This window comes from Saccopteryx bilineata, chromosome 2 (genome assembly GCF_036850765.1).
Source record: "Saccopteryx bilineata isolate mSacBil1 chromosome 2, mSacBil1_pri_phased_curated, whole genome shotgun sequence".
Lineage (NCBI taxonomy): Eukaryota > Metazoa > Chordata > Mammalia > Chiroptera > Emballonuridae > Saccopteryx > Saccopteryx bilineata.
In genome coordinates, this window is record NC_089491.1 from 113,681,758 (window position 1) to 113,706,439 (window position 24,682).

At 40.2% G+C, this 24,682-nt stretch overlaps 1 protein-coding gene across 1 annotated transcript in view; it reads left to right on the plus strand.

Annotated features, from left to right (window-relative positions):
* The window catches only part of MYRFL (myelin regulatory factor like), a 133,307-nt gene that overhangs the window by 19,725 nt on the left and 88,900 nt on the right, over positions 1-24,682 (plus strand). The window contains exon 2 of the mRNA XM_066257651.1: positions 18,724-18,814. Coding sequence (XP_066113748.1) covers positions 18,724-18,814 — 91 coding nt within the window. The remainder of the gene's footprint in view (positions 1-18,723; positions 18,815-24,682) is intronic.

Consider the following 24,682-nt stretch of genomic DNA (forward strand, 5'->3'; position numbering starts at 1 on the left):
GGCATCCATGTTCTAGGGCTAGATGCCAAAAAAGTACTTAAGTAAACATGGGTGGCCTTTAGGAAAAGCTCCTCCCTTTTATCCTCCTCTCCCTCACTTACGGTAACTCATCACCACGAAATCTCCCACAAACTGGCGGCTGGCTTCCCAACCCCGCTCCTCTGCAGAGCAGAGCCGTCAAGTTCTATGCCCCACCGTCCCCTCTGCCTGCTTTGATGAAACTGAACTGCCCAAGTTCAGCAATTGGCTTATTGTTCTGAGTCCTGTGTTTAGGGGGTGGAGGTGAGGAGCAGAGAAGGGATAAAAGGGAATAGATGTTTATTATAAGCCAAGCACGTAGTATTAAAAAAAAAAAATTCAATGCCACTGTTGAAGCATGGTAAGGAGAACTTTATTCAGAGAAGAGACCGTAACAGTAGGTATAATGAGCACTGTGGTGGAATTCTGCAGCAGGGAAGAGAGGTTGGGCTCGACTCTGACTACAGCCTAGGTGAGGGGACATTTTTAGCAGGGTAAGAGGGATTCTGGATAAACTGACCTAACAACCTAACAAGATTATTGCTGCACGCAGGCTAAGGTAATCAGATGTCACCTGGGGGACAGCGGACGGTGGAATCTGATTAGGATATTGAGGGTGAACAGATATGAGGATTGAGGGATGCTGATTAAACTGATTTATTAGAATTCCTGTTAAAACTAAAAAATGCCAAGAGAAACATGGAAATAGGAAAAGTTCAGGTGAGTTGGAGTACAGTTTGGTCAAGGAGAAAATCTGTCTGTAGTGGAATCATGTTATCACATCTAGTCTGCAAGCAACACTCTAAGGCGGTGAAACCAATTTCCTTTTTCAAGATAATGAAACAGGCCCAGAGAGGGTCTTCTAGAGAACTGTAATTTATTCCAGGTCTGCCAGCCTTGCAGTTTCCCAAATTCTCCTGCTTTTCCTGCCTCCGTGTCACATGGGGCTCCCTCCTTAGGGAACACTTTCCGGCCCTATTCACCTGGCTAACTGCCATTCACCCTCAATGTGTAGGCTTTGGCATCTTTCCTTTTTGGTCCCATAAACTTTGTAGCACTTTGCCCTTCATCTTTCAAGGGACATATGGCCTTCCTCTGTGTCTGTCTCCTCTGGACATCTGGAAGGAGGAACTGTGTCTCATTCATTCCTGCAGCCTCAGCAGCTAAGAATTGGCACCTAGTGGGCACTCAGACAAATCAGTCGAATTAATAAATATAGAACTCTAAGCCTGGTTTCTTTCTAGGGTTCCAAGTCCTCTGGAGTTCCCTCCTTTATTTGCTGCATCTAAGAGGACGAGAGTCTTTGTCCTACACCTGGCTGAAGACTCAGCCCTCAGCGGGTGCTCCGCTGGGCTGGCCCCGCCCTATCTGTCTGGCTGCACAGGACAGGAAGGCATTTCTGAGGCAGGAGAGGCACCTCTGAAGGCCACAAGGCGGGCAACTTTCTTGTTACATTTTTTCTGAATTTGTGCCATGCAGGGTCTGCCCCTGGGAGCCTTGATTTAATATTCAACACTGTATGATCCCGATGAGCCCGACCCCTGTAAAACCAGTGGGTGGGCATCTCCGCTCTGGCTGCCCTTCCTTTGGGAGGATCTTCCTCTTCCTCCTCCTTTTCCTTCTCTTTCTCCTTTTTATCTTCCTTTTTGGTCTTTGGAAAAATTAGTCTTTCTAATAGACCAAACCAGAACGATAATTCTTCAAAATCTTAGACATAAAATCAGTGAGATGCCTGGATGTGTTCCTATACCATTTAAAAATTTTTTTGTCAGCGTCTGTTTTGCAAATTTACCTTCTATGTTTAATATGCGTTTATGTTTTCTTTCTCTTCTAGTGCTTTATTGTTTTCTGGTTTTTATTAACATTAGTACATGCTATTGAGGAGAAAATGGACTTACTGTATTCAGGGCGAGGAGGAGGGCCTCTGAGCCCAGGAAGGGTGGCTCTAATGTAACTGACTTAAGCCAGTTATTAATCTCAATTTCCTCCTCCCTCTTTCCCTTACAATTCAGCAGCTGTAATGCTTCTTTGCAACCCCTCTAACATCCTTTTTATAAACTAAATTTTTATATTTTCTGAAGTACTTAACAATATTAATAATAATTTGATGAATCTTTTACACTTCTATTAGGAATGTTATTGTTTTTATTAGTTTTTAAGCGGTTTGCCCAGACCGTTCCTTCATTACTTTGCATGATTTTGCAGAAAGCAAGGTTGCTCAGTAACACGTTTGTTATGTTATAGTAGAAAACACCTGAGCCCCTGCAATAACAACTGTGTTACTGAAATCAGAGCAGGTATTTAAGCTCACTGGGACTGTTTGCTCTCCTGAAAAATGCGGATAATAATTGTTCCTATCTAATAGGATAAAAGTATTGTGAGAAGTCAATGAGAAAGTGACTGTAAAATTCTTAGCACAGTATCAGTATATAAAGAGCGCCCAACAAATTTACCAATTATTATTATTATTATTATTATTATTCATTAGCTATCTCTTGTATGACTTGACTGTGATTCTTTTGCAGTGTTCGTTCTCTTCTGGACACCCTGCTATTTGTCATTATTTTCTTCAGGGGTGGGGTCCAGGTCATCTAGATTGGGCCCGTGTGTAGAGGACTAGGGACCTCCACATCCTAGTTCTGTACTCGATGATTTGATGATTATAACCCTCCATTAGTTTCTTTTCTTCCCCATACTTCCTCATGATGATGCAGCTAAAAGACCTATGTGTCTTTATCACCTATTCACTGATAAGCCAAGTTTCCTTATCTCATATTTTGTAATTTTAAAAAGTCAACATAAAGCTGAATGCTTAACCTAGTAAATTCATCTTGTCAATTAACCATCATCTAGTGCACCCAGATGAGGCCTGACTCTTTCATCCTATATATTGTACCTCGCCCACCTGCTTCAGGCCATCTGCACACTTGCCCAGTTTGCTTTCTCTAGACTTATCCAAATCGCAGATAACGTTATTGGGAAGGATGAGAGCAGAGTCATTGTATACTGAATCTTCAGATTTTTCTCCAGGTTGACATTTGGGGTACTGTTGTACCCCAGGTTTAAGTTCACCTAATACTAATATAATTTCCTCCACCTTTCCCTATTTTAGCTACAAATCCAGCCCGCCTTGACTGCCAGCCACCCCTAAATAGGATTGGCAGGCCCCTTAGCTTATCACATCATGTTGGCTGTTTCCTCTCTGTGTCCCTCCCCCACCTCGAGGGTGAGATTGAGTGTTGCTTACTGTTGTATCCCCCGTCCCTAGCATGCACACTTCATCAGATATTTATTGTTTGTTGAGTGAATGAACAATTTTGTTGAGTATCTAGCTGAAGTGAAGGTACGCATTTCCATGGACAGTGTCCTCATCTGGCAGTCGGGCAGCTGGGCAGCAAGTGAAGTCCACCCACGTGACCAGTTCTTGGTGGACACGTGCAGGCTCCCCAGTGTCTTCTGATATTTGAAGAGTCCAGCAGTCAGGTTTTTAGCAATCTTTTCCAGAATTTTGCATCTGTGACAGTTATAGAAAACCCATGTGGGTGTTGCCATTTTGTTACACAATGTGCTTGAACTATTTATTTACTCGAGTTGAATAAAGGTTAATTTTCATTTTATCTTCTGATTATTGGGCACATGAATTTCAGGTGATTCATATCACCTTAAAGTCCAGAGACAGTCTTTTCATTTAGCCACTATTTCCAACAATGAATCATGTGAACTCTGCTTGAAAGAACTGATTAGATTCTTCCTGGACTGATGTAGGACACCCTGTCCAAGGAGGGCTGGGAGACTCCCCGGTTCCAGGTCCTGAGGTGGAGTTTGTCTGGAGGGCAGTGCCCTGCTGCTCTCTTCTGTCTCCAAGAGTACAAAAGCAAGATCGAGAGGACAGGAGCCTGGGCAGATGAACTCCTCCTGCTCCTTCCTAGGCTCCTTGCCCAACCATCTGATATTTCCTATCTCAAGGCACCAGCAAGACCCAGCCACCAATACAGAGGTGAACAGTAGCTTAGATTCCTTCTAATCAATCACAAAGTCCAGTGGGGCTCTCCTCTCAAATGCTACTCACATCCAGTGGTGTGCTGGTAAATGTTTAACAACCAATCCTGAGGGGAGAAATGTCTCCAATTTGCAGTGTTTGCCAACTTCCGTGGTGTAAATCCTCCCAGTATGGCTAATTTCAAGCTATCAATGTGGAGTGGGGAACAGGCTGTGCACCAGCGCATGCAGGCTGACTCCAGCGCAGCCCTGCACATTCTTTCACTTTCCTGTCTCACCTCCACTGCCCCAGATCAGTTCCATGGCTCTCAAAGGCCCAGAATCTGCTCCTGCTGATGGTTCCAGCCTCATGAAGCCCTGTTCCTGGAAGCTTTTCCTGGCTTGGTTTTGCTCCTGCTTAGTCATTTAGGTGTCCCATAATGTCCTGTGTACAGCACTGTTTTCACATAGAATTGCTATGGTATGTTTTCATGTCAGTTTTTCTCACTGGTCTATGAATTTCTTGAGCACAGCACTGATGGTATTGACAAAAAAAAGGTAGTATTTATTGATCTGGGACAAATGCTAAGCACCTTTTAGGTGTTATCTCAATTGTTACAACAACTCTGTGAGATAGATGTTCTTATCATCTTCATTTTATAGGTAAGGAAACTGAAACACAGAGAGGCTAAGCAATTTGCCCAAGGTTGCACAGCTGGGCAGTGTCTCAGCCAGTTTTGACCCAGGCCCGGTCGCAGAACCAGGACCCTTAACTACTAAGGCTCTTTGCCTTTGTGTCTCTGGCACTGTGCCTCGTCCATAGCAGGTGCCCTTCGATAGTGTGTTGAGGGATTTAATGAGAGAAGGTCGATGCTGGCAGTGATCTTGACAAATCTCTTTGCTCCAGTTTGCCCAGCCTCACTCCTAACAGCGGCAGAATGGCATTTCAAAAAATAGAAACCTGATCATGTCACCTTTCTGATGGAAAATTTCTATGTTTCTGTAAATTGTAAGACAAATTCCTTACCTTGATACCTATGAACCTTCGTGATCTGTTGTCTCCACCATTCACAATCGCATTCATTCATTTAAGTCGCATAACTCATCCAACAAATCCAATATTTATTGAATCAGCAAGTTCCAGACTTTGTTCTAGGTGCTTAGGATCTGTACAAAAAGGGCAGTTTCTACCCGCGAGGGGCTTAGAGCTCAGTAGAGAGGGACAGACACACGGCACATAGTTGCTACCTGGTTGAACGGAAGGGAGGCGGCTGCAGGGGACCTGCGGCTGCTGTCTGGGTGCCACACTCCGCACCCGCCCTCCAGCTCTGGCCAAACTCCCGGCACATTGCCACGGGAGACCTGCTGCTGACTGTTTCACGTCATTTGCTCATGTTTCTTTCTGTTCCCAGAATTTTTTTTTTTACCCCCTCTACTTATCCTTAAAAATTCCTCTCAAGCGTCACCCACAGGAAATCCTTGGTCCACCCCCGCCAGCCGAGCTGGTGTCCATGTCTGTATCCATCCTAGCACTGAACTCCCTGTTCTGCTGGCTCGTGTCCCTGTTCCTCTCTCTGGCCTGTGAGCTCATCCCTGATTTTTATCTCTGGACACAGAGACGCTAAGTAAATGTTAAATAAACGAATAAATACAACTACTGATTGTAAATGTCTCTGGGGAAATGTCATCTTCAGACATCTAACTCCGAACCGCTGTGGCTCTAAGCACCAACACTAGATTCTCTCCTCTGTGTCCTCTGCTTTCACATCTCCTTCTTGGTAACATCCATTAACATTTCTGCTCCAATTACTTATCAACACTGGCATATCAGAAGGAAACTATCTTTATGTTTGAATTCAACCATAAATGAGGGTGATCCTCACGGTTGCTTTTTAGAATCTTTTCAAAACCTAGAGTTGTCATAACAGATAAATTTTGTCCACTTGCCCATTGTCTGAATGCTCTGGGCAGCGTTGTTGTGGGACAACGGGTGTGAGCAGATAAAGAAGGAACGGGGCGTCTGGGTTGAGGACAGTGATGTGGGAAGGGAGCTTATCAGATGGAAACATGAAAGGTCTCCACATAGGACTGACAGGTGTGGGTGGGTAGGTGGGGGGGGGGCAGTGAAAGGCTGTAGACATCCCACACATTCTTTCGGAGAAGCACTGTTTTCCCAAAGGCATATGTGTGTCTAGTAGTAGATCTCTTAAATGCAACTTGGATTTGTTGGTGGCACTCCCTGGTGGGTTGATTCTCATAACTGTGTGCTTTTTTCTTCTCTGCCCAAGGCCAAGGGCAGAAGGGCAGGTTACCATCCTGCACCTGTCACTGTGCCTGGAAGGGGAGGCAGAGCACCAGGGTGAAGAAGGGCTTTGTTTTATGAGAACAATAAAGGGGCAGTTCTTTGATATTCCCAGGAGGCCTCGGAAGCCTCTCCTTTTGTGAGCAGGACTCTGACAGCCCTTTCCAGGCACAAAGATAAATGTAGAAAAGGGAACAATCGAGGTTTGAAGCAGAGTCCCCCCCCCCCCCACAGAGTAGGATGCCCAATGACGCCCTCTTTGCAGGGTTGAGTGCTATAAACTAGTGCTTAAGACATTTAGAGCAAAGTGATTATTTTTAAAAGCATGAGATTTATTTTAAGAGCCATTAGAGAATGGCCCTGTGTGTGTAAAGGCCTTCTGGAGACAATTGCATCTGACGTTATAGATTTATCTTGTTGAGTAATTTCCTTTGGGTCTGGAAGGCACAGATGTGATGTTGGAGTCCCAGAGAAAGTTGGCTACTGCAGGGATCATTTCTCCTTGTTCATTAAGGGGTTTGGACGAGCCACATGGGGCAGGTCCTGGGAGCTGTGGACCAACTCCTGTTTGTAACTGGGGATGGGGGTGGAGATGGTGGGTGATGTGAAGCAAATGGCACATTGGTCAGGTCTTAGCACCTCTGGGCCACCTCCTATTTGTTTCTGGGAAATTGTGTGTGTGTGTTGGGGAAGGAGTGCTGTACAAAGCAGAGGGTATACCAGCAGGAATTTCAGTAGGAAACTAAACAGAGCCTTCCCTCCATCTGCTCCTTTTCGCAATCAGCTTGACCAGAGCCCAGTGAAGTACTAGAAGCAGCTGCAAGTCCGGGGCAGTGGTGAGAGCAGGCTCAGGAATGAAGGCGGGCTCAGGAACGAAGGCAGGCCGGTCGGCTTCCCTGCATGTCATTTACTAGCTGAGTGACCCTGGCAAGCCACCTTCTCTGTAAACTAGGAATAATATTAACGTCCACCTCCTAGGGCTGTTAGGAGGGTTAATGAGAAAATGCAGGTGAAACTCCTCCCTTTGCTTGGCTCAGAGTAAACTCATAACTACTTCTGAATGTCCCTGGACAATGGCAATTGTGTTTGACCTGATCTCCCTTCTTCTGTTCCTGTCCCCTTGATAGCCCTTTCCCACAAAGCAACCAGCGTGACCTTTTAAAAATGTAAAGCACATCCTGTCAGCTTCCAAAGGTTTTCCATTGCTCTGACCGCCTCTGCAACCCATTTCCCTGTGATCAAGGGCTCTGGCTGCACCAGAACGATCTGCTCCTGAAACGGGCCTAGCGCTCCAGCCCCGGGCTCTTGCCCTTGCGGTTCCCTCTGCCTGGCATGCTCCGCCCTCCTAATTTACATGGCCGGCTCTTCCTGAGCAAGATCTCCACATTGAAGAGAGCTCTTCACCTGCACTCCAGCATACCACTCCTCTTTATATTTATAACTATCCAAAATTATCGTGTTTATTTCTTGTTTCTCAGAATCATGTATGTCCTCAGCCCCCAGTCCTCACTGTTGCCACCTTTCCCTCCCTTAGAATCCAAGCCCTCCAAGGGAACTTGTCCTTTTTCCCCCTTTTTTCACTGCTGTGTCCTCAGAATCTTGCACAGTGCTTGACACATGGAAAGTGTCTAATAAATGTTGGTTGAATCAATGAAAGAATGAATGAGTCTTGTCCTGCTCATCTCCATCCTATCCTTTCCTCAAAGTTTAGTTCAAGACTAAACTTCACCATGAGGTCATTTCTGACCATCTCAAGTTTTATGGCAGGGGCCGGGAATCTTTTTGGCTGAGAGAGCCATGAACTCCATATATATTTTTTTTTTTTCTTTTTTTCTTTTTTTTTTATAATTTTATTTTTTTAATGGGGTGACATCAATAAATCAGGATACATATATTCAAAGATAACAAGTCCAGGTTATCTTGTCATTCAATTATGTTGCATACCCACCACCCAAAGTCAGATTGTCCTCTGTCACCTTCTATCTTGTTTTCTTTGTGCCCCTCCCACCCCCTATCCCTCTCCCATTCCCCCCTCCCCCCCGTAACCACCACACTCTTATCAATGTCTCTTAGTTTCACTATTATGTCCCACCTACGTATGGAATAATACAGTTCCTGTTTTTTTCTGATTTACTTATTTCGCTTCGTATCATGTTATCAAGATCCCACCATTTTGCTGTATATGTTCCGATGTCATCATTTCTTATGGCTGAGTAGTATTCCATAGTGTATATGTGCCACATCTTCTTTATCCAGTCATCTATTGATGGGCTTTTTGGTTGTTTCCATGTCCTGGCCACTGTGAACAATGCTGCAATAAACATGGGGCTGCATGTGTCTTTACGTATCAATGTTTCTGAGTTTTGGGGATATATACCCAGTAGAGGGATTGCTGGGTCATAAGGTAGTTCTATTTTCAGTTTTTTGAGGAACCACCATACTTTCTTCCATAATGGTTGTACTACTTTACATTCCCACCAACAGTGTATGAGGGTTCCTTTTTCTCCACAGCCTCTCCAACATTTGCTATTACCTGACTTGCTAATAACAGCTAATCGAACAGGTGTGAGGTGGTATCTCATTGCCGTTTTGATTTGCATTTCTCTAATAGCTAAAGAAGATGAGCATCTTTTCATATATCTGTTGGCCATTTGTATTTCTTCCTGGGAGAAGTGTCTATTCATATCCTCTTCCCATTTTTTTATTGGATTGTTTGTTTGTTCGTTGTTGATTTTTATGAGTTCTTTGTATATTTTGGATATTAGGCCCTTATCTGAGCTGTTGTTTGAAAATATCATTTCCCATTTAGTTGGCTTTCTGTTTATTTTGTTATCAGTTTCTCTTGCTGAGCAAAAACTTTTTAGTCTGATGTAGTCCCATTCATTAATTTTTGCCTTCACTTCTCTTGCCATTGGAGTCAAATTCATAAAATGCTCTTTAAAACCCAGGTCCATGAGTTGAGTACCTATGTCTTCTTCTATGTACTTAATTGTTTCAGGTCTTATGTTTAGATCTTTGATCCATTCTGAGTTAATTTTTGTACAGGGGGAGAGACTGTAGTCCAGTTTCATTCTTTTGCATGTGGCTTTCCAGTTTTCCCAGCACCATTTATTGAAGAGGCTTTCTTTTCTCCATTGTGTGTTGTTGGCCCCTTTATCAAAAATTATTTGACTATATATATGTGGTTTTATTTCTGGACTTTCTATTCTGTTCCATTGGTCTGAGTGTCTATTTTTCTGCCAATACCATGCTGTTTTGATTGTTGTGGCCCTATAATAGAGTTTGAAGTCAGGTATTGTAATGCCCCCAGCTTCATTCTTTTTCTTTAGGATTGCTTTGGCTATTCGGGGTTTTTTATAGTTCCATATAAATCTGATGATTTTTTGCTCTATTTCTTTAAAAAATGTCATTGGAAGTTTGATGGGAATTGCATTAAATTTGTATATTGCTTTGGGTAATATAGCCATCTTGATTATATTTATTCTTCCTAGCCAAGAACAAGGTATATTCTTCCATCTCATTATCTCTTTTTCGATTTCCCTTAACAATGGTTTATAGTTTTCATTATATAAGTCCTTTACATTCTTTGTTATGTTTATTCCTAAGTATTTTATTTTTTTTGTTGCAATCGTGAAGGGGATTATTCTTTTGAGTTCCTTCTCAGTTGTTTCATTGTTGGCATATAGAAAGGCTATTGACTTGTGTATGTTAATTTTGTATCCTGCGACCTTACTGTATTGGCTTATTGTTTCTAGTAGTCTTTTTGTGGATTCTTTGGGGTTTTTGATGTATAGGATCATATCATCTGCAAAAAGTGATACCTTTACTTCTTCTTTTCCGATATGGATGCCTTTTATTTCTTTGTCTTGTCTGATTGCTCTGGCTAGAACCTCTAGTACCACATTAAATAAGAGTGGAGAGAGTGGACAACCCTGTCTTGTTCCTGATTTAAGGGGGAAAGCCTTCAGTTTAGTGCCATTTAATATGATGTTAGCTGATGGTTTATCATATATGGCCTTTATCATGTTGAGATATTTTCCTTGTATACCCATTTTGTTGAGAGTCTTAAACATAAAATTGTGTTGTATTTTATCAAAAGCCTTTTCTGCGTCTATTGATAAGATCATGTGGTTTTTGTTCTTTGTTTTGTTGATATGGTGTATTATGTTAACCGTTTTACGTATGTTGAACCATCCTTGAGATTCTGGGATGAATCCCACTTGATCATGATGTATTATTTTTTTAATATGTTGTTGTATTCGATTTGCTAGTATTTTGTTTAGTATTTTAGCATCTGTATTCATTAGAGATATTGGTCTGTAGTTTTCTTTTTTTGTGCCATCCTTGCCTGGTTTTGGTATGAGGGTTATGTTGGCCTCATAAAATGTGTTTGGAAGTATTGCTTCTTCTTCAATTTTTTGGAAGACTTTCAGTAGAATAGGAACCAAGTCTTCTTTGAATGTTTGATAAAATTCGCTGGTATAGCCGTCAGGTCCTGGACTTTTATTTTTGGGGAGGTTTTTAATGGTTTTTTCTATTTCTTCTCTACTGATAGGTCTGTTTAGGCTTTCTGCTTCTTCTTGACTCAGTCTAGGAAGGTTGTATTTTTCTAGGAATTTATCCATTTCTTCTAGGTTGTTGAATTTAGTGGCATAAAGTTTTTCATAGTATTCTACAATAATTCTTTGTATATCTACGGTGTCCGTGGTGATTTCTCCTCTTTCATTTTGGATTTTGTTTATATGAGTTCTTTCTCTTTTTTCCTTGGTAAGTCTTGCCAAGGGTTTGTCAATTTTGTTGATCTTTTCAAAGAACCAGCTCCTTGTTCTATTAATTTTTTCTATAGTTTTTCTGTTCTCTAATTCATTTATTTCTGCTCTGATTTTTATTATCGCCTTTCTTCGGCTGGTTTTGGGTTGTCTTTGTTCTTCTTTTTCTAGTTCCTTAATGTGGGAAGTTAAGTGGTTCACTTGGGCTCTCTCTTGTTTGTTCATATATGCCTGAAGTGATATGAACTTCCCTCTTATCACTGCTTTTGCTGCATCCCATAGATTCTGATATGTGGTATTGTCATTTTCATTAGTCTGTATATATCTTTTGATCTCTGCACTTATTTCTTCTTTGATCCATTCATTTTTTAAAAGTATGTTGTTTAGTTTCCACATTTTTGTGGGATTTTTTTCCTCCTTTTTGCAGTTGAATTCTAGTTTCAAGGCTTTATGATCAGAAAATATGCTTGGTACAACTTCGATTTTTTTGAATTTGCTGATGTTGTTTTTGTGGCCCAGCATATGGTCAATTCTTGAGAATGATCCATGTACACTGGAGAAAAATGTATACTCAGTCACTTTGGGATGAAATGTCCTGTAGATGTCTATCATATCCAGGTGCTCTAGTGTTTTGTTTAAGGCCACTATGTCTTTGTTGATTCTCTGTTTGGATGACCGATCTAGAGCCGTCAGCGGTGTATTGAGGTCTCCAAGTATGATTGTATTTTTGTCAGTTTTTGTTTTAAGATCAATAAGTAGCTGTATTATATATTTTGGTGCTCCTTGGTATGGTGCATATATATTAAGAATTGTTATGTCTTCTTGATTCAGTGTCCCCTTAGCCATTATGAAATGGCCATTTTTGTCTCTGAGTACTTTTCCTGTCTTGTAGTCAGCATTATCCGATATGAGTATTGCTACACCTGCTTTTTTTTGGATGTTATTTGCTTGGAGTATTGTTTTCCAGCCTTTCACTTTGAATTTGTTTTTATCCTTGTTACTTAGATGAGTTTCCTGTAGGCAGCATACAGTTGGATTTTCTTTTTTAATCCATTCTGCTACTCTGTGCCTTTTTATTGGTGAGTTTAATCCGTTTACATTTAGTGTAATTATTGATACTTGTGAGTTCCCTATTGCCATTTTATATCTTGCTTTCTGTTAGTTTTGTGTCTTGTTGGATCCTTCTCTTTCGTTTTTCTATCTTTTGTTTTTATTTGGTTGTATTCCATACATCTTTCCACTGTTGCTATCTTTTTTATCTCATGTGCTTCTGTGGTGGTTTTTTCAATGGTGGTTACCTTTGAGTAATGAAAAGGGTCCCTACCCTGTTCATTGTAGCGAACTATTTTGTGAGTACTTTTGCACTCCATCGTCCTTTGCTACTGTTAATCTCCATCTTCTCCCCCTCTTTCTTTTTGTTGTTGTCACAGTTTAAATTTGGTTTTATTGTGTTCTTCTTGGAGCTTTTACTTGTGGCTCTGTTTTTTTTTTTTTTGTTCTTTGTATCTGATTGGAGAACCTCCTTTAGTAATTCCTGGAGTGGGGGTTTTCTGATGATAATTTCCCTCATCTTTTCTGTATCTGTGAATGTTTTTATTTCTCCTTCGTATTTGAAGGATAGCTTTGATGGGTATAGTATTCGTGGCTGAAAGTTCCTCTCTTTCAGGACTTTAAATATTGGGGTCCACTCTCTTCTAGCTTGTAGAGTTTCTGCTGAGAAATCTGATGATAATCTAATGGGCCTTCCTTTATATGTTGTATTCTTCTTTTCCCTGGCTGCCTTGAGAATTTTTTCTTTGCTGTTGGTTTGTGTCAATTTCATTATGATATGCCTTGGAGTAGGTTTGTTGGGGTTAAGAAAACTTGGAGTTCTGTTTGCTTCTTGAACTTGAGGCTTTAGTTCTTTCCACAGGCTTGGGAAGTTCTCATCAATTATTTGTTTAAGTATGTTCTCCATTCCATTTTCTCTCTCTTCTCCCTCTGATATACCTATTATTCTTATGTTATTCTTTTTGATGGAGTCAGATAATTCTTGTAGGGCTATCTCATTTTTTTTAATTTTTGAGTCTCTTTCTTCTTCTCTCTGTTGTGCCTCAAGTTGCTTGTCTTCTATTTCACTAATCCTCTCTTCTATCTGACCTGTTCTATTAGCTAAGCTTGTTACTTCGTTTTTCAGCTCGTGAATTGAGTTTTTCATCTCTGTTTGATTTGTTTTTATAGTTTCAATTTCCTTGGACATATATTCTTTGTGTTCATGGAGTTGTTTTCTGAGCTCCCTAAATTGCCTTTCTGTGTTTTCTTGTATATCTCGGAGGATTTTTAGGATTTCTATCTTGAATTCTCTGTCATTTAACTCCAAGGTTTCCAATATATTAAATTTTTTCTCCATAGATTTTTCCTCATCTAGCTGTGTTACCTCTCTTTCTTTTGTATCCATGATATTCGATTTTCTCTTCCTTAATGGCATCTGAAGGTGGTTTTGTTGATAGTATTAATGAGATTTAATAAAGAATAAAAAGTTTAAAAAAAAAATCAAAAAGAGTTGTTTTTTTTTTTAAAAAATTAATAATGAAATAAAGAAAAATAAAATAAAATAAAAATTTTTAAAAAAAGGAAATTATTCCCCCCCTCCTTTTTTCCTCTCCTCTCCTCTTTCCTCTTTCTTGAGAAAATCTTGTGGTGGACTGTGAATTATAACAAACAATGCCTGTGATGGAGGGCCTGAATTGGGGAAAAGTAATAAAGGGGGGGGGGAAAGAAAGAAAAAAAAAAAAGGAAAAAAAAAAAAGAGCGTATGGACCCACAAAAAGCAAATAAGGAAAAAATTTGGGTCAAGAATAAAATGATTTGCTTTTAGGTGTAGGTTGTCTAAGAGTTATGATGAGAGGAATAAGAGGAAAACGAAAAAATGGGGGGACAAATTAAAAAATTACTATTGTATTTAGTGGAACAAGAACTAGATAATATGGAGAGCCAGGGATGGGAGCACTGCTAGTGAGTTAAAAAGGTGAAGTAAAAACCCCCCAAAATGCCACAAACATAGGTTTGAGTCCCAGATAAGATAATTTGTTTGTTATTGAGGTGTGAATGAGAGGAGATGTAAAGGAGAAAGGAAGAAACTAATATAGAGGGAGAAAAGAAAGAGAGAGAGAGAAAAAAAGAGGGAACCACTAAAAGAAGAAAAAAGAAAGGAGAGAGAGAGAGAGAGAGTTAAGGGTTTTGGAGTGCAACCCTCATAGAGAGAAAGGAAGAGAAGAGAAAAGATAATGGGAGATGTAACACTTATGGGTAGTGTAGTTCAAGGAGAGGAGAGAGTAAGACCGGCCAAATTGGAGGAGGAAAAAAAGTATCAAGAATGAAGATAAGAGAAACAAACGAACAAATATAATAAAATGGGATAGGTTATACAGTCTGCAGATTATTCTTGATTTTGAGAGGTTATCTTCTTGCTTTTTCTTTTCTCTCCCTCTTCCTGGTCGGTGACTCTGTACCCCGGGTTCTGCCCCTTTGGCACGCTCAGGTAGAGGTTTGCAGTTGATAAGTCTCTATGGCAATGTCATGTATTGTGCTTTAGTCTCGTTGGCAGTCGACGCTCATTAGCATTTATAGGCTCCGACAGTGAGAGAGTCCGTGTTCCTGGAGCCTTTCTCCTAGTCTTTCCTTCCTCAATTAGTAGCCTGATAATCCAGCTATGGGGTTGCTGCTGCCTCTGCCTGGATAGTAAGAGGCTCAAAGAGCTAGCAACTCCCCACTCTATTTCCACTCAGCACAGGGCTCTGGGTAAGGCTCAGTCAGTCAGAGCTGCTAGCATAATCAGGCGGGCTTTCCACCCACTCAAAGACCTCTGGCTCTGCCACTCTGTCTGGTAACACAAGCGGGCACCCACTTCCGGGGCGCTTGGAGGAAACTCTCACTCACTGTCTGCGACCAGGATATCCGGCCAGCAGTCTCACGCTCTGAGTGAAACCCCCAACCGCAGGGAAAAGTTGTAGCGTTGGAATTGAGTCTCGCTCCGTCCCCGTGCGCGGCTTTTGCAAGGCGCTGGGGCGGCTCGAGATTCCACTTTGGCCCACACAAAGGCCCCTGACTCTGCCCCTCTGTGCGATAACACGGGCGCGCACTGCCGAGGCACTCGGAGGAATTGCTCACTCCTTATCTGCGCGCGCAAACCAGGATATGAGGCCGGCCGCATTTCCCTCTGAGTGAAACCGTCACCAGCACGGAAAATCTCCACCGTTGGAATTAGTTCTCACTCCCTCCCGTGCGTGGCTTTCCCAGGGCGCTGGGGCTGCCCAGAGACTCTGCCCTCGGCCCACAGAAAGGCCTCTGACCCTGCCTCTCCGTGGGGCAACACGGGCACCACTCTCGGGGCCTAGGAAGAAATTCTCGCCCACTAACTGCGCACCGACCAGGAGACCGGGTAAAATGGCCGCTCTGCTTGTCTTTCTTTGTTTGGGTTTGGCGCGAGTGTTAGCTTGTATTGCCCGGGTTGCCACAGGATCAGATTTTCCTCGGCTTGGATCTCTGAGCCACAGCCTGGTTCGGCCGTTTGTGCTGCGGCGGCCTGGATCTATTCACCCCCTTTGCCCGCCTCAGTTTCTATATTCACAGTTACCAGAGAAAGCCTCCCTGTTTAGGTTAGTGAGGAAGGCGGAGCATTTCTTACTCCCTATTTGCTTTGGGGTTTGGTTATATATTTAGCCAATTTTTCACTCAATCATACCTTTGGGTGTATTGCGAAGCATCTGGAAGCTCCAAGTATAGGTTTTTCTGTTTCTGGTTGAAGATCTTGTTGAGTTTTGGGGGAGATTTATCGGTATTGCTTCCTAGTCCGCCATTACTCTGACGTCATCCTATTTTTTTTTTATTATTAAAGATTTGTCTGCGAGCCAGCTGCAGCCATCAAAAGAGCCACATCTGGCTCACAAGCCATAGGTTCCCGACCCCTGTTTTAGGGATATCTTCTATTTCCTTCTTAGTTCATGCCCTGAATGGAGTTGGTGATTTCTCTTCTCTTTTTCTTCCCTCCTCTTTCTTCCTCCCTTCCTTCTTCCTGTCTCTTGTACCCATATATTTTTCCCATTTGTGAGGTGCTCAAGATTTTTAAAATTTTATTTTAATGACTTTGGATGAAATAGCAAGCCAAAATCTAAACATAAAATGGCCCTCCTATAACTAGTGCAGTGACATGAATACAAAGGTACCATGTCCCTGGAAACACAAGGCTCTGGATTACATGAGGAATTTTGGTGTGGGAAATTGAGAATTGAAATATTACATGTTTAAATTGCACCTGGGAAAACCTCCACCAAGTTAATAATTGGAAAATATGCATGAAGGGTGTAAGTCCCTTGTGACTTCTCTTGAGGTTAAAATTATTTTAAAATTAAAATGTTAAAAATTCTTTCCCCCCTCAAAAAATGTATAAAAGTAGAATTTATCTCTCTCTCTTTCTTATAGTTTTTATTTTCATGCCATGCTTAGAAAGGCTTCTTTATCTTAAGGTCATAAGAATATTCACTCATGTTTTCTTTCTATGGTCTCCTTTATTTATATTGAAATATTGGATCTATCTGGAATTTGGTGTTGAAGCAGGAAAATAATCCAGGTTTATTTTCTCCCACATGTCTTCTAACCAATTTTCTGCACAACTTTTATTGAATAATCAATCTTTCCTTATTGGTATGAAAGGATATGTTTATCATGTGCTAAGTCATGTATTTAGACTCTATATATTCCATATATGTAATATCTGTTGATATGCCCTGGACTTATTTGTTTTCCTTTGATGTGTCCATTTGTTTCTTTCTTGGTTCTCACCCCACCCCCCTCCCATAATTTTTCTAGAGATTTTGGGTATTTATTTTTCCAGAAGAATTTCAGAACACTATCACTTGAGGGTTATTTGATTTCAGGTAACATAACAACCGATTTGAAAGAGTTTATTGGGTATATGAAGAGCTTGTCATGCAATGAAAGGAGAAGTGGAAGAACCAGGCTCAGTAAGGGTTAAAAGATCAAGAAGGACCTGGGTGCACGTGACAGAAATGTTTAGGCTCTCACTCTGGTCCTCTGCCTTAGCTATTACATGACTTAATCCCAACCACTAGCTTGAAGCCTATTGTTCAAATTCTTGGGAAAAATAATTGAATTGGCCACTAGCCAACCAACAGATTGATTCTATCTGATTCAGGTGCCTGTAGTGGTTGCGTGTTACAAGTATAAGGGGAAAGTTCTCAGAAAACAGCTATTCGGGTTTGGCAGACATCCTAAATAATATATAGTAAAAGTTTTGCAGGTATTGAGTCTTTTAGTCTAAGAACAATGTGGGTCTTCCCATTTGTCCAAATCTCTTTTGATCCTTCACAGAGATATTACTTCTATAAATCTTTTCTTAAACTTTTTTTAGAAAAGTCTCAAAGTATATATTTAAGTATTTTATGCTTTTTATTATTTTGAATAAAATTTTATTTTTTATTATGTTTTTAGAAATGGTTGATGGCTTGTTTTTTGTATATAGGAAAGTAATTAGTTTTTATATTTAATTTTAACTACCTACTCTATTAAATTTTCTGATTATTTCTAATTACTTGAGTTTGCTAGGTAGAGAATCATGTTATCTGCAAATAAAGACTATTTTATCTGCTTTATAATATATTCTTATATTTTATATTCTTTTTAAATTATAACATTTTTATTACAAATGAAATGAAACCAATACGTTTATTTCCATTTTTTAAACCAAGAGAAAGGACAGAAATATTTTGTTACATTTTGAGAAGTGTAACAAAATGTGAAGGAAGATACTGAACTTCTTGTTGAACTTAACTGGAAAAATCTGTCCAGTCAATCATCCATTCATCAATCCACCCCATAAAAGTTTATTGTTGGCCCTGGCCGGTTGGCTCAGTGGTAGAGCATCAGCCTGGCATGCAGAAGTCCTGGGTTCGATTCCCGGCCAGGGCACACAGGAGAAGCGCCCATCTGCTTCTCCACCCCTCCCCCTCTCCTTCCTCTCTGTCTCTCTCCTCCCCTCCCCCAGCCGAGGCTCCATTGGAGCAAAGATGGCCCGGGCGCTGGGGATGGCTTCTTGGCCTCTGCCCCAGGCGCTAGAGTGGCTCTGGTCTCAACAGAGTGATGCCCCGGAGGGGCAGAGCATCGCCCCCTGGTGGGCAGAGCGTCGCCCCTGGTGGGCGTGCCAGGTGGATCCCTGTCGGGCGCATGCGGGAGTCTGTCTGACTGTCTCTTCCAGTTTCCAGCTTCAGAAAAATACAAAAAAAAAAAAAGTTGATTGTTGCCCTTTTTTATACTATAGATTCTTGCCGCTACAATAAAACAGATACAGTCCTGATCCTTAAAGATGTTAGAAAAGAAACAAACACAAAAGCAAACAATCATAATAGTGTATATGGCAAAGCGTATGGCTTTAAAGAAAACACATCAAATGGGTCTCTAAGCCAGCCTCGGACAGTCAGGAAGGCTCTTGGAGGAAGGTGACATCTGAGGACATTGCTGAAGAAAATAATTGAATGGAAAATAAATGCATTATGCCATTTAGTTGCTTTGAAATTCTTGGGTGTGAACATGTCAATGTTTTTAGCCATTAGCCATTGTGAAATCTTCATAAATCTCAAAAATTTCAATTTGCTTTTGCAGCTCAGGCGACCAATGGCACTCTGGGAAACCTGGCCCTGGATACCAGTCTGCTGGAGGAGTTCTTGGGCAATGACTTCGATTTGGGGGCCTTGTAAGTAATGAGAGCACTGTTCTCCATTTGCTGTTCTTAAAATTATGAAATAATTAAATGGTCTGGTATGTGTTCCTGCCACTTGTATTTTCTAGAAGAGCTTATGTAGAGTTGGTATTGTTACTTCTATAAATCTTTGGCAGGTTTCACCAGTGAAGCCAGCTAGGCCTGAAGTTTCTTTTTAGAGGAAGGCTCTCCCCTTCCAATTTAATACCTTTAATAGGTATGGGGCTATTCAGGTTATCTATGGGTAGTCATCAACATAGCAATTCATCTTTCAGTGAATCTGTCCATTTCTTCTAAGTTGTCAAATTTACTGGCCTAATGTTGTTCATTATATTTCCTGGTTGTACTTTCAATGTCAGTCCAATCAATAGTGATGATCCCTTTGATATCAGTAATTTGTATCTTTTTTTTTTCTTGATTGATCTGGCAACTTTTTGAAGAACCAGCTTTTGGTTAAATTTATATATATAGTATATATATATATAAAATATATATATATATTTTTTACAGGGACACAGAGAGAGTCAGAGAGAGGGATAGATAGGGACAGACAGACAGGAATGGAGAGAGATGAAAAGCATCAATCAGTTATTTTGTTGCGACACCTTAGTTGTTCATTGATTGCTTTCTCATATGTGCCTTGACCACGGGCCTTCAGCAGACCGATTAACCCCTTGCTCGAGCCAGCGACCTTGGGTCCAAGCTGGTGAGCTTTTCACTCAAGCCAGGTGAGCCTGCGCTCAAGCTGGCAACCTCAGGGTCTCGAATCTGGGTCCTTCTGCATCCTAGTCCGAAGCTCTATCCACTGCGCCACCGCCTGGTCAGGCAAATTTATATTCTTTTTTTTTTTTTTTTTAATAAATTTTTATTAATGGTAATGGGATGACATTAATAAATCAGGGTACATATATTCAAAGAAAACATGTCTAGGTTATTTTGTCATCAAATTATGTTGCAAACCCCTCGCCCAAAGTCAGATTGTCCTCCGTCACCCTCTATCTAGTTCTCTGTGCCCCTCCCCCTCCCCCTAACTCTCTCCCTCCCTCCCTCCCATGTCCTCCCTCCCCCCCCCACCCTTGGTAACCACCACACTCTTGTCCATGTCTCTTAGTCTCATTTTTATGTTCCACCAATGTATGGAATCATGTAGTTCTTGTTTTTTTCTGATTTGCTTATTTCACTCCTTATAATGTTATCAAGATCCCACCATTTTGCTGTAAATGATCTGATGTCATCATTTCTTATGGCTGAGTAGTATTCCATAGTGTATATGTGCCACATCTTCTTTATCCAGTCTTCTATTGAAGGGCTTTTTGGTTGTTTCCATGTCTTGGCCACTGTGAACAGTGCTGCAATGAACATGGGGCTACATGTGTCTTCACGTATCAATGTTTCTGAGGTTTTGGGGTATATACCCAGTAGAGGGATTGCTGGGTCATAAGGTAGTTCTATTTTCAGTTTTTTGAGGAACCACCATACTTTCCTCCATAATGGTTGTACTACTTTACAGTCCCACCAACAGTGAATGAGGGTTCCTTTTTCTCCACAGCCTCTCCAACATTTGCTATTACCCGTCTTGTTGATAATAGCTAATCTAACAGGGGTGAGGTGGTATCTCATTGTAGTTTTGATTTGCATTTCTCTAATAACTAATGAAGCTGAGCATCTTTTCATATATCTGTTGGCCATTTGTATCTCTTCCTGGGAGAAGTGTCTGTTTATGTCCTCTTCCCATTTTTTTATTGGATTGCTTGTTTGTTTGTTGTTGAGTTTTATGAGTTCTTTGTAAATTTTGGATATTAGGCCCTTATCTGAGCTGTCGTTTGAAACAAATTTATATTCTTAACTGTTTTTTTGTTTGTTTGTTTTCTTTTTCATTGATTTCTGTTCTTATTTTCTGATATTAATGTGGCCACTCCAGCTTTCTTTTTTCATTTTTTAGAGTAAAATTCAAATTTTTTCTCGTATATTTTGTGAGTTATATTTTGTTAGTTATAACTCTGTTTTATGAGTTTCAACACATTGACAGAGTAGTGTAATTACTACCGTGATCAGCACACACAGCATCCTCACCTGGAACATTTCCCTTGTGCTTCCCCTCTGTGGTCAAACCTCCACCCACCCTGAGCCCCTGGTGACCACAGATAATTTCTCTGTCTTTAGAGTTTAGCTTCTCTTGAACTATCACATAAACGAAACCATATTGTACTTAACATTTTGAATGTGGCTTCTTTCACTAAGCACAGAAAGTCTTTGATCACTAATTCATTTCTTTTTGTCTTATCCAGTCACCCATTCAAGGACATTTGGATTATTTCCAATTTTTGACAATTATGAATAGTTTGTATAAATATTCATGCACAGGTTCTTGTGTGATCAAGTGTTTTAATTTCTCTAGGGTAATACTTAGGGTAAAGACTGCTGACTCATACTGAAAGTGTAAACTTAACTTTATAAAAATTGCCAGATTTTCTAGAGTGGCCACCCATTTTGCATTACTACCAGCAATGTGTGAAACGTCCAATTGCTTCTCTTTATCACCAGTTCTTGGTATTATCAGTTTTAAAAAATTTTATTATAGCCATTCTACTATGTTTATTGTGGTATCTCATTGTGGTTTAATTTGTATTTTCCCAATGATTAATGATATTGAGTATCATTTCATGTGCTTATTTGCCATCCATATATCTTCTTTGATAAACTACCTCTTCAAATATTTTTCTCATTTAAAAAAATTAAGGTTGTTGTTTTGTCTTTTGAGTTTAGAGAACACTTTAAATGTTCTGGATATAAGAACTTTGTTGGCTATGTGATTTGTGGATATTTTCTCCCAGTTCGTAGCTTATAGCTTCTGTTTTCATTCTCTTCATGGTGTATTTCCCAGAGCAAAAGTTTTAAATTTTGATGATGTCCTATTTGTTATATTTTTCTTAAATAGTTTGTGCTATATTTCTAAGAAATATAGATATTGCCTAATCTAAGTTCCCAAAGATTTTCTACTGTATTTCCTTATATGACATTTTACTGGCTTTAGGATCTGGGTAAATATAAACTCTTAAAATTAGTTGGTTCCTCTTAAATTCTCTGGGTGAGATTATGTGGCATTGGCTTTATTTCTTACTGAAATATTTGATAGAATTAACCAGTGAAATAATCTATGCCTGTAGTTTGCTCTGTTGGAAGATTTTACCCACAGATTAAATTTATTCCATACATTCATGTTATCTTTTTCTCCCTAAGGGAGTTTTGGTAGCTTTTTCCCCACCCAGGAACCAGTCCATTTCAAATTTATGGGCATTGAGTTGTTCATACCATAGTATTTCTTATTAGCCTTTTGCAGACTCTGAGAAATCTGTAGTGAGTATATTCCCTCTTCTGTTCCTCAGGTAGGTAATTTGTATATTTTCTCTTTTCTGATCAATCTCATTAATATTCATCAATTTTATTGATCTTTTCAAATAAGCCTCTTTTAGTTTCATGGATTTTCTTCATTTTGCTTGTTTTCAATTCCACTGATTTTTTTCTCTTTTATTATTTTCTTCTGATGCTTGCTTTGGGTTTGGTTTGCTCATCTTTTTTAGTTTCTTAAGCAATTTGATTTCTTTTTTTTTTTTTAATCTTTTTTTTTCCTACAGAGACAGAGAGAGAGTCAGAGAGAGGGATAGACAGGGAGAGACAGACAGGAATGGAGAGATGAGAAGCATCAATCATTAGTTTTTTGTTGTGCATTGCAACACCTTAGTTGTTCATTGATTGCTTTCTCATATGTGCCTTGACTGTGGGCCTTCAGCAGACTGAGTAACCCCTTGCTCGAGCCAGCAACCTTGGGCTCAAGCTGGTGAGCTTTGCTCAAACCAGATGAACTCGCACTCAAGCTGGTGACCTCGGGGTCTCGAACCTGGGTCTTCCGCATCCCAGTCCGACGCTCTATCCACTGCGCCACTGCCCAGTCAGGCTTGATTTGAGTTCTTAGTTGGAGACAATGCTTTGTTTCTGAGTTTAAATGTGCAGTGTTACACACTTCCCTTAGCTGTCTTCTTCAGTTTTGATATGCTATGTTTAATTTTCTTTCAACTCAAGAGATTGTCTAGTTTTCCTTGAGACGTTCTCTTTGACTCATGGGTTGCTGGAATTCTATTGTTTAATTTCCAAATATTTGGGAGTTTTCATATGTTTTTCTGTTACTGATTTCTAGTTTAATTCCATTATGGACAGACATACTTTGTATGATTCTACTTCTTTTAAATTTGCTAAGGTTTATTTTATGACCCAGGATATGATCTATTTTGATGACTGTTCAATGTGCACTTTTAAAGAATGTGCATTCAACTGTTAGCATTTTATAAATGCTAATTAGGTCAAATTGGTTGACCTTATTTTTCAGGTCTTCTATATCCTTGCTGATTTTTGTCTACTTCTTTTATCTGTCACTGTTAGAGGAATAGTAAAGTTGTTTAGAATGATTGTGGATTCAGAAATTTTGGTTCTAAGTACTTTTTTTCCCCAGCACTTGAAAAATTTTGACTTACTGTAGTCTGACCTCCATGATTCTGATGAGAAACACTTATTTGAATCATTGTTCCCTTTCATGTAATATGTCATTTTCCCCCAGCTGCAAGATATTTTCTTTGTCTCTAGTTTCTAGGAGTTTTTATTATGATAAGTTTTATTATGATATAACTGGGTATGGACATGGATTTTTGGAGAGTATATTGATTGGGATTTGTTCAAATTTTTGAATCTGTAAATTTATGTTTTTTTATTACATCTGGATAGTTTTCAGCTATTATTTCTTCATATTAATTTTTATCTACTGACATCTTTCTTTCTTCTTCCTAGAACTGCAACAATACAAATGTTAGACCTTTGATGCTGTACACAGGTCCCTGAATCTCATTTAATTTTTTCCTTGATCATTCTCCTCTCTGTTTTTTATATTGGGTAATTTCTATTGATCTGCCTTCAAATTTACTGACTTCTGACATCATCTTCATTCTGTTATTAAGCCCCCTGTAAAGGCCCTCATTTTCCTCTCCCATGAGAGACAGAGAGTGAAACCAGACCTGAATTTCCATAGTAATGGGAAAACCTGTTTGAGGATATTTCTGAAACCTGGATCTTGTTGCTCTTTGCCAACAAAACCATCCTTAGCAAATGACCATGGGAAGAAGGGAAGCTCAATGTTTTGCAAGCTAGTTACAGACACACACACACACACACACACACACGTGCACATACACACACACTACTGGTAAGTTACCAGATGTCTGAGCCCACACTCTGAGCCTGCTGTTGTGTTCCAGGCACTGCGTGGGCTGACCCCAGATGCTAGTCGCCCTGTGCCTCCCCTCACATTCCTCTTACTCCATCCAAGCAGCCAGGCAGCGGGCATGAATTCTTGTGGGGAAGATGGGCAGTGGCTAGATCCTTACCATCTCTGGCCTGGAAACAACCTCCAGTTTTCTAGTCTCTCTCTCTCTTACATGATTTCTCCTTACGAGAAGGTGCAGCTGATTCCACCAGGTTCTATTAATTCGTCGGAATCACTTTTATAACCAGAGAAAGAACGTTAACTATTTGGGGGGCAAATTGAACCAAAGTCTTATTTGAAGATCTGTCTTCTTATCTGGGAGTTCTGAAACCTGCTTTATAATATTAGTCCCCATGATAATAATGGTCCCTCCTGCAGGACCAGCGATTTCTCCCTATAGGTTATTGCTATTGGGAGAAATGATCAGATTCATTCTCTATCTTTGGGGTGGGTGGGGTGTGCATAGAGGTAAAGAGGGAAGCTAATAGTATTAAGCACTTACAAAGTGTTGGGCAGTGTTTTTGTACCTTATTTTCTTCTGTTTCCAAGTA